A 13,133-nucleotide genomic window follows, 5' to 3' on the forward strand; every position below is an offset into this window, starting at 1 on the left:
AAACTTGAACCTTCGAAATCAACAGTTAACGATTATATGCTGCTGTGGAACTGATCTCCTTTGCTATCCTGTCTTACTATTATTCAGAGCATTCTTTATTGAATAATAAATGTTTCATCCTTTTGTTTAGAAAGATGGTTTTCACTTGTTTCAGTCTTACACAGCTCAAAAGAGAAATATATGCCCTATAAATTTTCGACTTTCTCAAGTTCTCTTGAACATAAATACAGAGTCTGTAAATTCAAAACTATATTGGAACCTACATTCAAGTTTCTGTAGTTAAGAATTAGCACAATTTGAAGTTTGTCTTTCATGTAGCTACCAGAGTTTCCAGAGTACTTTCTTATTTAAATAAAAATAATGTTCCAGAAGGTCAAAGGTAAAGTGTATATCTTGCTTCTAAGTCTCTCACTTTTTTTTTCCTCGTTTATTTTTCAAGTGGAATAACCATGGTTATGACATTGCCAAAATATTTGGGAACAAATTTACACTAATCTCACCGGTTTGGTTACAAGTGAAAAGGAGAGGGAAGGAAATGTTCCAGTTCACTGGGCTCCATGATGCTGATAAAGGTATTATTTTCTTTTTCTTTGAATATGAAGTGAAATATTGTTGTAGACTACATGGTTTTTGCTGGCTCTGCCTCATGGTGAAGTACTTTCATCCATTCCATTTCTTTGAGAGTTTTTTTCAGAGTGAACTTCTTTCTGTCCCCATCTGCTACCACAGTCTCCTTCCCAAGTGGCAAGATTGGCTCTTCCATCAGGCTACAAAGCCCCTCTTAAAAAATGGAATGGACAAAGAATCTGTACAGGCAGTAAATAGTCTTCAGTGTTTGCACCGTGCAGTTGTTCACCTGTTGTGGATTTTGGTTGTTTTCTTTTTTCCTTTGCCAAAACCTTTAGGTGAATTTGTTTTGGAAATGGAAGCTAAATTTAATTTTAAGAGAATTTTTTCCTTCATTGCCATTTCCTTCAAGGAAGTGGCAGCAAGTTCAAATTTCAGCTAGAATGTACTAGATTACGTGTTTCAACTTGAGTGAATGTGGAATTTCATTTGAAACAGCTATGATTCTTACCTCGTTGGTGCCTACTAACAAATTTATCCTAGTCAGTCACTGCCAAGAGGAGGGGATGAGACACTTTAAATTACCATCAGAAAAAAAAAAACAAACCCAACAACATTGCTCCCAGGTGATGCTTGGTGACTACAAAAGTGTTGTTCTCAGTAAGGTTGTAAGGTAGTTTCCCCTAATGAGGCAGAACTAAGCAGCAGGGAGGAGCTGGGTAGGGACTATTTTAAGATTGTAGTAAATGCTGTGGTGTGGGTTAATAAATAGCTTTAAATTCTGGTTTTATTTTCGTTGATTGTGAACTAGTAGTTAGTGTCAGAAAGATACTTATAATGAATCTGTGCTACTTTATTTGAAAAATGCTTGAAAATATATAATTGTCAACATCATTTGTATTTTAAGAGTTGTCTTGATACTGTTTGACAGGCTGGATGAAAGATGTCAGGAAAACCTCCAAAAACATCAAAATAGGTGAGCCTCTGGTTTGTGTTAGCTTGCTTGCTTTTTTACCTTCTTTAACTACCAGCAGAGCAAAGGAAGGCTTTGTTCCAGGCGGGTATGGGAGAAAGGGAGGTTACCTTAGCACAGTCTGAGAAGGAAAATAAAAGCAGCTAACCATAGATAGTTAAGTAACTGAAGTGTTGACCTTGGTGCCTTAATGTTTTGCCTTAACCTCTTGTCTCCGGATGAGTCTTGGTTCCCAGGGTGCTCACTGCAGGGATACTTAGTAATAACATTGTATTGCCTCCCCGGGGAAAGCAGTCTTCAAACTTGTTTCTCAGGGTTCTGTGTAGTTAAAAAGAAAGAAAAAATCAAAATCTGCATCAATCAGACTTTCCTGCATGATAGTAGAAAAGTCCTGCTTTGTCTCTTCTCCCCTTGAAGCTGGGAATTCATGGGATGTGCTACACTGTGTGTCTTTAGGGAAAATGGCAAGCATTGCTATAGAGATTCTACTCTGCCAGACTTCTTACATTTGTCTGTAGCAGGAATTCTGTGGAACTGTGAAACGCTTCTTGATTCAGAAGGGAGTATGAAGTTTGAAAAATTGAATGTTCAGTCAGATATTTTAAAGTACTTCAGCTGCCAGAGTACAGAGCCTTTGGAATCTCTCCATACCCTTCTAAAATACTCTTTTACATCCTTGATAGGTAGAAAGGGCTTAGACATAGCTCCATAAGTGGGCATGATTTTTGACTGTTCCAGCAAAAGTTTTCCTGACTGTCTTAAGTTTTTAATGTTTTGTGTTTTTAGAAAAAGAAATTATATGCGTTCAAGTGCCTACTTTTTCCAGAATTAAAAATTTGCCACAGGGGCTTGAGATGAGTAGAAGAGTGAAGTAATACAGTGCTGAGTACAAAAGAGTAAATTAGAGGTGAACTTTTTTACCTTGTTATTGTGGTAGAAGAGATGCACAACTTACAGATTGCTGTCTAATATTGGTGCTATTTTAAGACTCTACTTGGGGCCCTGAGTGGTAGTTCAGTTAAGGTAGTTCAATCAAGTGAAAGTATCTTTTCTTAAAACTTGCATAAGTATGACCTTTAACTAAACTTAAAATGAAGAAGAATGTTCTACTATGTCAATTTGTCTGTGCTGCTGAAGGTGGTCAGAGTGAAAGAGCAATCATCTTAGTCATGGGATGTGATGTTTAGTGGTATCTCTGCTTCTATCTGCTGTATTCTATTTCTGCAGAAATTTTCCAGTGTAGATAATAAATTCCTAATTTTCACCACTGATTGACAACTTTGCTTGATAGTGCCTCGAATTTTGTTTGATGGCTGGACTTATCAGGACTTTGAGAGTGTTTTTGGCAGTGAAGATGAAATAGAGGAGCTTTCCAAAAACATGGTTCTGCTCGCCAAGGTAAAAAGACTTTTTATGATACTTAGAAAATAGTGTGTGATGATATTGGATTCCATTTGTAATGGGCGTTTTCTCATTTCTAGTGATTTTATATTCTACAAAATGAAATTCTGCTCAAAACAATAATAAGGTGGGATTCTTAATAGTGTATTCTAGTATGTGTCTAATTCCTGTAAATATGAATTGTAGCACATTTAAGTGCAGTTAACTACAAGTCTAATGTGAGATTGCATAAGCCTGATCAAGATAACCTTGTTAAGTTATCATTGACAGCTGCAATGGTGACCTTTGCCTGCTATAAATTGCCTTCTTTTAAATTTCTATTAAAAATGCAATTACTAATTAGGGGCTAAACAGCTTAGTGGCATTGTCTGATAGGCAGAAAAAGGATCATGGGTGCAGTGAATGCTGTTTTCTGTACAGGAATGCACTCAGGCCCAGTGGCTAAGGAGCCACTTTTAATACCAAGAATAACTCACTGGATGTCTGTTATTAAACAGTTTTGCCCAGGTCTGATAAACCAGTTTTCTCAAAATATCAAGGGGCTGGGGAGAGGAGGAGGAATTCTTTAAGGAATAGTTACTGTTTGCTAAGGTTTTCTGGGCCAGCCCCTTACCTAATGGCTTTAGAGCTGTGCATGTGTAGGACTAGACAAATTGCACCAAAAAGACATTCAGCTTTGGTGGTTGATTCATGACAGCCTCCCTAATTAGTGTCAGAATAAGATTTCTCACTTGCTACATGATGTAAAGAAATCTTACTGTGCTCTGAGGAAGATGAATGTAGAGCTAAACTGAGTAGTTTCTTAAAATTTGTAACCAGTACATCAATTTTAGGTCCTCAGTAACAGTTGACCTCTTAAGGAGGTCAAGTCAAGTACAACAATATCCTTGATCATGCTTAGCATAAATTATCACCTGTGAGATTAATTGTGGGAAATATTTGGAATCGTGTCTATGCCAAATTAGCATTTACATCTTTAGGCTCAAGAGCTAATGAGGTTTTTTTTTCCCCAGTATACAATTAAATGTGTGTCAAATGATTTGCTTAACAACCAATTGCTTCATTAATGTCTAATTTTCCCAATCCAATTTTGGTTGATTCTGTAAGAGTAGAACTCACAGTTAACTAATAGAGATTTTCAACTTTTGCACGTTTGTAAAATAATTTGTGCTTCTTTTGGACTTCCTCATGAAGTTAAAGGGGAAGCTGGTGTAAGAATACAAAACATGTTCAGCCTGTTAATGGTACAAGAAAAACTACAGAACTGTGTGCTTTGATACTGTATTGTCATCTCTGATAGAAGCATAATGAAAGGGATGGTTATTAACTGTATATTGTTGTCAAATCTCTTTATTTAGAATGAAAATTTTGATGGTTTTGTAGTTGAAGTTTGGAGTCAGCTGGGAAATCAGAAGCAAACGTGAGTATGAGTCTCTAGGATGCAATTCCTAAAAATCTTTCAAAGCATCTTTTTAATTTGTCCATGTTGAATTGAATTTATCTTTATATAGAAATACACTTCGTTCTAGAACAACTAAAGATTCTTCTGCTTACCTTAGAAAGAAATAGAAGAGTTTACTTCACTCTACATGAACTCAAGGATTACATAATAATCTTCATAATGGACTTAGCAGCTCACATGAGCCTTTCATGTTTGAGTTTTGCATGATGTTACTGTTGTACCAGGGTGAAGAGGGTACCTCAGCTGCACACTCACGTGTTGCCACTGGCCTTATGGTACCATGGATTGGTTTGGGTTACTGGGTGAAGCTTGGAAGGGTGTGATGATTTGATAGGAAACTTTCACAGAGATCTTTTAGACATACTGAAGCTAAAAACAAAATCCCCAATCTGAAGTAAATCTAGGGAGAAACTGCTTCCAGTTCTTGCAAGCACAGTATATTTTAAACTTTGGAGTAGTTCACCTACCTTTTGGTAGCTCTGCTTTGAAGTTTCAGTGAGTCTGCATTTATTGTAGCTGCTAAAACTAGAGGGCTTGTGTATATTACACTGTTTCCTGATATATTCTAATCTGGTTTTCTTGAGCAAAAGCTCCTTGCTGTTTTAATAACTTGGACAGAGTCAAGGTAAGGCAAGCTATATGTTTCTGCTTTGTGAGGAAAAGGCAGAATATGCAGTGAAATGAATGATTCAGTGCAGCAATCTGAAGATTTTGTGTTAGTTTCTCAGGGAATTCAGGCATCCATTTCCCTAAAGACCAGTATTTTTACCAGATCTCTGTTGCCTAAAGGTCTGGGGGAAAGAAGCTTAAGGAAAGCTGCACAGAAAGCAGACTTCATTGTGGAAGACTTTAACCTTTCAAAAATAGGTACCTTGTTATCCTGTTTAGGGCAAATGTTACTGACTGAGGGCAGTTGTTAACAGTCCTACCTTGTCCCTATAAAATGAACACTTGGGAACAAAAAATTGGAACTGCAGAATCTTTGTAGCTTTGTCGGGGCTCTGCCAATTGCCCTAGAATGAGTAATCCTTAAACTTGCTCTTGCTCATAATTAGGTAATTTGCCAGGCTGTTCCTAAGACTTGATCCCTATACTGAGCTCTGAACCTATTGCAGTGTCTTAATAAGAGAGACAAGAAGGTGATTTAACCAATTAGTACTGCCAGCCAGAAGCTGGGAGTAGTGGTCATTTTATCCACTGTGCTTACTGTATTTCAGTAAAATTGAATGATTTTTCCGTTAGTTAACACATATGTAAGACAGACTGTGTCACTGTAATTTTAAGACTCATTGAAGATCACTTTAAGCACACTGGTATGAAAGTGCTGTGTAGCAAATGACACACATAAGCAAAACATACTTTTTTATTAGCTCCAGGGTGAGTTTATCTGTGGCATGGTAAAAATGTTGCTCTCTGCCAAGAGTAATGCTTATCTAAAAGAGTGTTGTTTGTCCCATCCTGTGTGATAAAAACTGTACTAGAGGAGATGCTGCTGTTTAGTTGCTTTAGCCTTCAGTATCTGTGTTGTTCAGGTGAAGCACCACTTACATATTTACTGTCTGTCTGTTAATGATAGGAAAGATTGGGTAGTATTTTCCATAATTTCAGGGAAAGAGAGGGTTATTCTCATACAGTAGGATGGTAACTGCATCCTTTACTCTGAGGCAGTAATGTTTGATCATGTGGCCACCTGTGAACAACACTTTAGGATTTTCCGAACATAAAATGGGTAAGATTTTTTATTACAAAAACATTAATAGAAACAGATGCTAGGAACTGCAAATTTTCCTCCATTTCAAGACCAGTTTTGATTTAAATGTTTCGCTGTAAACTCCCCTGTAGGTTTTTACTCCCTTTATTTCCACTCTCCTAGAAATGGTTAGTGTTTAAGTTGCCCAATTCCTTGGGTCAGGCAGTCTGAATATGGCTAATGTAGACAGAAAGCTGAAGGTAGGCTCGTGTAAGCAGTAACAGCTGTTTTGTAAAAGTAGGAGAATTGCATCATTACATGGAAATTTTGTCTCATGATGCTTCTAAGTTATGGGACCAGTGTCTTCATTTTGAGATTAAGTCTGTTTGCCTGTCACTTGCTTTAAAACTGGATGGCTTGGCTATGCAGTGGCCCAGGAGTTTTCCCTATCAATGTTGTTTGGAGCCAACAGCTGCTTTGAACAGATCGTAAGGGGCAGAATTAAGTGAACTTAGCACCTTGGCAAGCCTGTATTTTTATTGCACATTGAGTTTGGGATCTGTTAATTTCCATTTGAGTAGCAGAGCAGAGTTATTTCTGGTATTGGGTAAGCATGGATGGTCTTTTGCTTCCACTGTCGCTGTTGAAAGAGTTGCAGCAGCCCAATGCCCCCTTTAGCCCACAGAGTGGCAGTAGTGTAACATGAGTCATGCCTGAGCTTCCTTCGGGTTGTGTCTCAAAAGTGACAAACATCAGCAGTAAAGCACGCTCTGAGCTTGGAAGGCTGGGAGTTGGTTGACAGGTAGATGTCAGCACAGAGATGAAGCCTAATCCTTTGGAGATGTGAAGTGTTCATAGAACGGTATTTGTGTATGCTCCAAATAAAGCATCTGTCTTAACTGTGTAGGTACAGTGTAGGCTTTCGTGATTCAGATCCTTCAAGGTCAAACACCTGAACGTAGCTTAACCTACTTCTGGGTAAAGGCAAACAGTTTCCCTTCAAATTACTTTCAGATCAGTCTGAAAATATAAGAAGACCTGCTTGGCTAATACAGTTTATTCATATTATTTAAAGTGAACATGTTTTAGTTTAAAAAGAAAAGAAAAAATCAGATTTATTCCCCCTGAAATAGAAGGAATAGTCTCACATAAGCACTTAGCAACAGGTTATTGAAAGTCAACACAGGTGCATAAAATAGATGGGGATATGCTGCAGCTGCCAGCTTGCATTACAGAATGTTAGAGCCATGGTGTGGATCTAAGGAAAAATATTTCACAGTGAGTCATTATGGAGTTCATTTTTCAAAACCTAAAGTAAGTGGATATCTAGCTAACAAATTAATAAAATGGCAGTAAATATGTTTCATGTATCTTGCTGAGGGGAAAGCTCTGGAAATTATTCCTGTCACATTTTTAACAGTGTTATGGAGAAGATCTGTCCAACATACTGCCTTAGTGGTGCAGGAACACTTAATATTGTGCAGATTTCTTTATCCCTATCTATATCTTCAAAATTACTGGAGAGGGGGATTTGCTCATGGAACTTTTGTGCCTGATAAGATATTTCAGCTACTAAATGTGAATCCACTTTCTAAAGACAATGTGTAGTGAGAATTTTTAGCAGAGTGCACCTCAAAGCAGGTGAGTCTGCAAAAGAAACTGAAAACCTGCAAATTAGTGTTCTAACTCACTAATAAATTGGGTTATGATTGAAATATTACTTCATATATCAGAAAGCTGGATTAATTGAAGCTGAAGCTGTCTTCTCAATAGGCCTCAGCTGAGCAAGTGTCCCCATGAGATAGCCTTTTCAGTAGCTGAACCTGAGTATTAGATGGATATCTTCATAACACATGTTCTCCCTGTTGTCTTGATGTTGGGGCTTGAAACACTGAATTGCCTAAAGACTTTGTGACAATTAAATTCTATATCTTCATGTAACAAGGTAACAGTGTTAGCTCTTCTGTAACACATAAATCCTATGACCAGCCTCCTTAAGGACCTGCGATCACTGAATGTTTTTTAAATGAGGTAAATTTAGACACTCCTTTGTCAGCCCTTTGCATGTTTCTAGAAGCCCTTTATTTTTTTGGGGCACTCACTTCAGCTTTAGAAATGAGTGAAAGTTATTTCTCCAAGGCCCGAGAAATTCTATAAAAAGGGCTTTCAGTTTCCTCTTTATTCTAGCTGGCATTGCAGATGAGGTGAAATGTTTTAAGAAGTTATGTTGCTGGCATCCACTAAGACATGAAATTCTGTGGTTTCAATCCCACTGTGAATTTTCTGGTTTATGTCTTCTTAAGCAGAACTAACTTAATCTGGTTTGTTTTTTTTTCAAGAACAAAAAATTTTCCAATCATTCTGGCTTAGTCTTAGGAATTATTCTGTGGTGCTCAGCAGACTAATGTCTTAAATTACTCTCTATAGTACTGGTGCCTCCTTCTTCCCTATGATTTCTGGATGTAGAACTATTAATATACAAATCACAGGGACATCAAATTTAACGTGAGATGAAGGACTGCATCTACCTGATGCTGCTTCCTGTCATGCTAGCAATTGTTGCACAGTGAAAAAGTATTCAGCTACCCACCTTTTACTCTGACAAATAGGAAATTAGTCTCCAAATAAAAATCTAAATAAGCCAAGATACCCTATGCAAATACCTCAATTCCAATGTGTTTTGCTGCTTCTTATAGTTTAAACCTGCTTCTTAGTTAAATAACTGCCTTTTTCCCTAAAACTTTCTTGTCTAATTTTCCAATAAAATATTCCAAGTTGTTATCCTGTGGCATTTAAGTTTAGAAATGTACATGGCAGAAATATTGAGAAACTTGCGCAAGCAAAGGCTCACCTGCTTATTTAGTTAACAGCTGCACCAGGACCCTGTCTCCCTTGCTAATCTCAGTTGTGGGTTTACTGGGTGGGATTTTTTTCTCCAGACCTGGGTTGTGAAAAAGGCATGAACGTACCCATCAGAATCTCACAGCCTACATAAAAATGCACACAATATTCTGATCAGTCCGGCTTTAGTTGACAGATGGCACTGCCATCCCACAGAATCAATCTGAAAAACATGGGTTTTTTGCCACCACATGCTGCAGGCACTTGGTATCATGCAGAAGATGACCTTCAGACATCTTATTAACGTTGGTAGGAATATAAGAGGAAAAAGCTCCTCTGGCAGTTGTATCCTTCATGTTAGTCCCTGAAAAGTTAATCTATTAATCAAAGATTTGCCATAATTCATTCCGGTTTCTTGGTATTAACTAGGCAATGAAATGGCAGGAAAGGGCAATTTCTTCTTCGAGTAGACAGCTTTATTTTGTCCAATTTTCTTGGCAAGGCATAAATTCTAGGGAGTACTGACTACCAACTTGTGCAAAAAGGTGACTGAAGTTCGAAAGCTGCAGAATTCTGAAGGGCCATGTAACTGGAGGGAAGGATATAACAGCCCTATGTGTCTTTTGCAAGGCTTTTCAAATGCATCTACAGCCCATTCTCATGCACTGAAGCAAACTGTACTATAAGATGTCCAAAACACAATAGACCAGCAATTCTGGAAGAAAGTGATTTCTGTAAAAATAAGCTTCTCATGAGCTTTGGATGATGAAAATTCAGAGATCTTCATACTTTATAGGGGACAAGATACTTTGAAATGATGAACACTCGGAAAATTGACCTACCAAATGGTTGTGATAAGAGAAGACCTGAAATAGTAGGAATGAAGTAGACCTTAATTAGCTCAAGATAGAATCTTCAAGCTGCCAGTATTTTAGTAGCTGCTTTGAAGTTAAATTTGACTATGGTGAAGTCTCTGGTAAATATTTAATGAAGCTTTTTTAGGAAGATTGATTCTATTCCTACTTTCCTGTACCTCATTAGAATGTTTAAAAAGTCAGTAGCTTTTCTTTCAAAGTTACCAATGATAACATTGGAGAATGTTGTGTTTAGACCACTGGAAAGCACTGTTGGGACACAGTAAAGTTTTAATTTATAGCACAGTAAATGAACACTCTGCTATTGCTCTTTGGGGGAGAGGGGAAGAGTGCACGTTTGATTTACGTAATTTGTCTTGGTCGACACATGGAAGTGAGCCTAAATTAACTCTTTAACTATTAATCCTGTCTGATTTGTTAAAAAGGTTTCAGGGCCCAGAGACCTGGCTTGATAGGGTAATGAGTAGATATTAATCTGGATTTCTTGAGCAAGAGTCTGAAGTCATCCAGCTACCCCTTTTCTTCTTGATCTCCTCAAGTTGAAGGTAATTGTTTTTTAGCCAGATCAATACTGCTTGAATTTGGTGGTGGGAGGAGAGGAAGTGGCTGTTTCACTGCAGTCTGTTTTAGAGTCCCAAATGCACCAACAATCCAAACTACACTCCTACCCCTTGATCAGGCCACGGATCTCTGTCCTGTGTTTACAGTTACAGGTTATGGTTCTACACTCTGTGTTTTTCTACTTTTGAAATATGACTGCGTTTGTGTAGTAACTGTTCTTGTGGGCATGTCACAGCCTTTGTGGATCAGTTTTTGCCTCTGCTGACCAACTACCAGTGTCTGACATTGCTGAGGAAGGCTGAAACCTTGAAATTAATATTCCCTTGAATTTCTGTTTTTCTTTGCATCTGGTTCAAAATAATCCCAACTGCTTTTCTTCTTATGCTTCAAAGCATTGCTATCTGGAATGCAAAATTTTAGGAGCTGAGGCAGATATGTGAAGATGCAGAATGGGAGTGAGGGTATTAGCCTTATTTCTGAATGGAAAAGAAAAATATATTATCTTATTCTCTATTTATGCTAGGTTCTTTTGTCCTATTCTGCCCTTCCTCTTATCCCCTCATCTTCTAAATAATTAAATTTAAAGTTAGAAAATGTTTTGTGTGGTGTGGAGTTCTCTAAGTTCCTACAGCTAACAAAGGCAGCCAGGCAGAGAAGAGAGATCCTGCTGACGAACACTGCAGAATAATCTTAGTGCCACAGGAATTGATTCTTTGGTCAAATTTATATTTAACATCTCTGACATCTAATAAAGGTTGCACTCATACTGTAGTTTGGGCGTAATTAGTTAAAAAGGTCACTAAGGCAGGAGACTCGAATCAATGGGAGAGCTTGCTTGGCTAGTTTTACTAGTGATTATAGTTTTTGATAACATTGTGTCATGTGGGAGTTGTGATGCATATGTTGGTGTCAATAAATGTCTGTTTAGTTTAGTGTTGTAATTTTTTAATGCGTTCCTGTGGAAAAGGATTCTTGTATGCTGTAATTGTTTTGTCTAAATAGTGACACCCTTAATGTGGAATCCACGTGATAAAGTAACAGGAGGGAAAGCTGTTACTTTCCCAGAGCAAGAATGGTAGAAGTGCATTTTGCAGACAGACCAAAAGCTGATTCCTGTAATCTCATGTCTGCCCCCAGAAGAGAAATATAGATAGCAGTGTGACAGCTTATTGTTAAGGGCTGTTCAGCACAGGCAGCTCTCAAATTGTAAGCACAGAATACAGCTGGTATTGGGAAAGGGATAAAACTTGCTTTGTTCATTCACCAGGATTTTGAGAGTAATGGCTTTTTTAGGCCTTTGGAAGTTTTCATCAGGCATCAAACCATTTCAGCAAAAATGAAAATACTTGGTTACCTTTGGATAGTGTCTGCATTGTGCAAGTTAAGCATAATTACTGTGACAGATGATTATATGGAAGAGCAATGATTTCAGAAGTATATCTCTAGGATGATACTACCTTCAAAGGTACAATACCAAGATATTTTTTCATGAAAGTTCAGATCTTATTCAGTTTAAGTGGAGCAAAAAGCTTGGTTGGGTTGCCTTTGTGTATTCTGCCTTTTTCCTGCTTAAGCACTTTCGGCCTCCTGGAATGGGTCATGAAGTTGTTCTCTATTCTGTTCAGGTTTAAGCATAGTTCTTGACAGGTCTGGAGTTCTGTACTGATATCATCTCTCTGACTTTTTATGGATCCCTCCAGCCAGTGAGTAAATATGAAAGTTTACTTTGTTCTGAAAAATCAAATTTCTTAAGAAATACAATCAAAAGGACCATATTTGTAGTGCAGTTTTAAGGTAATACTGGACTCCTCTTAAGATAACAATAAACTTTTTTTTTACTTCTGCAGTCTGTCTCTGAAGGATTTTCTATTAACATCACCCTTCAAATCAGGAGTGCTAAAACCAGTTTGTATAAGAATTTTTAGTTTTGTTTTCCTATTGAAATGCCTAGTACATGGATATGAAAATCAGCTTTTGTGGAAATCTTTATTTAACGGATACATATGGAAGGTGATACTTCCAGATACAACACTGTCAGACGTGCATTTTGTAGATATGCAGTAATGTATTGAAAAACAAAAAGATAATTTGTACAGAAAAAAACAGCAGAAGAAATGTTTCTAAACACAGGCCTCAGAAATATCCCTTGAAGATTGTATGTTTTGCTGTGAAAGCATCTTACAAATTCACAGGCCTTATGCGTAGTAACAACTTGAATCTCTTCAACATCTGTTTCTTCAGAACAGTGTTTGGTTCTTCTGTTGATCTAACTCTTTTTACTGAATATTACCTTAAGAGATGACATGCCCTGATAAGATACACTGGTTTGGTTTACGTGCTAACAATACATATTTAGATTAAAGTCAAACTAGGAAAAATTTTAGCCCCAAGGTGATCACCAGTTCCAAGAAAACTAAGACTGTCTCAAGCAGTTCAGTGTTCCTAATCTTTGAAGACAATAGACCTCTGATCAGTCTTCCTAATTGGTGTTTTTTGTGCTATGGTCATTTGCAACAAATTGTGTTTGGCTCTCTTGCCAGTGAATCTTTTCAACTATTTCTACAGTTACTTGCTCTGGAGAATATATAGCACCAGTTTTCCTGCCTTTTCCTCTAATAATATATTTGTATTTCAGGGAGTTGATTCACCTGCTCATTCACCTTTCTGAAGCTCTGCATGAAGCACAACTTAAACTCATACTGGTCATCCCTCCTGCAGTTTCAGCAGGGTGAGTATTGCTGTTTAGATGGCAGGTTCCAAATG

General features: G+C 37.6%; 1 protein-coding gene across 4 annotated transcripts in view; it reads left to right on the forward strand.

Moving 5' to 3' along the window:
* CHID1 (chitinase domain containing 1) overlaps window positions 1-13,133 on the forward strand; it is a 108,754-nt gene that overhangs the window by 9,332 nt on the left and 86,289 nt on the right. For all 4 annotated transcript variants that reach the window (XM_027894728.1, XM_027894726.1, XM_027894725.1 and 1 more), the window contains 5 exons: window positions 440-572; window positions 1,499-1,543; window positions 2,832-2,938; window positions 4,300-4,361; window positions 13,006-13,098. In XM_027894728.1, the coding sequence (XP_027750529.1) occupies window positions 440-572; window positions 1,499-1,543; window positions 2,832-2,938; window positions 4,300-4,361; window positions 13,006-13,098 (440 nt within the window). The remainder of the gene's footprint in view (window positions 1-439; window positions 573-1,498; window positions 1,544-2,831; window positions 2,939-4,299; window positions 4,362-13,005; window positions 13,099-13,133) is intronic.

This window comes from Empidonax traillii, unplaced genomic scaffold, assembly GCF_003031625.1.
Source record: "Empidonax traillii isolate 1590-97213 ecotype Southwest subspecies unplaced genomic scaffold, ASM303162v1 scaffold440:size489645, whole genome shotgun sequence".
In the NCBI taxonomy this organism is placed as follows: Eukaryota; Metazoa; Chordata; class Aves; order Passeriformes; family Tyrannidae; genus Empidonax; species Empidonax traillii.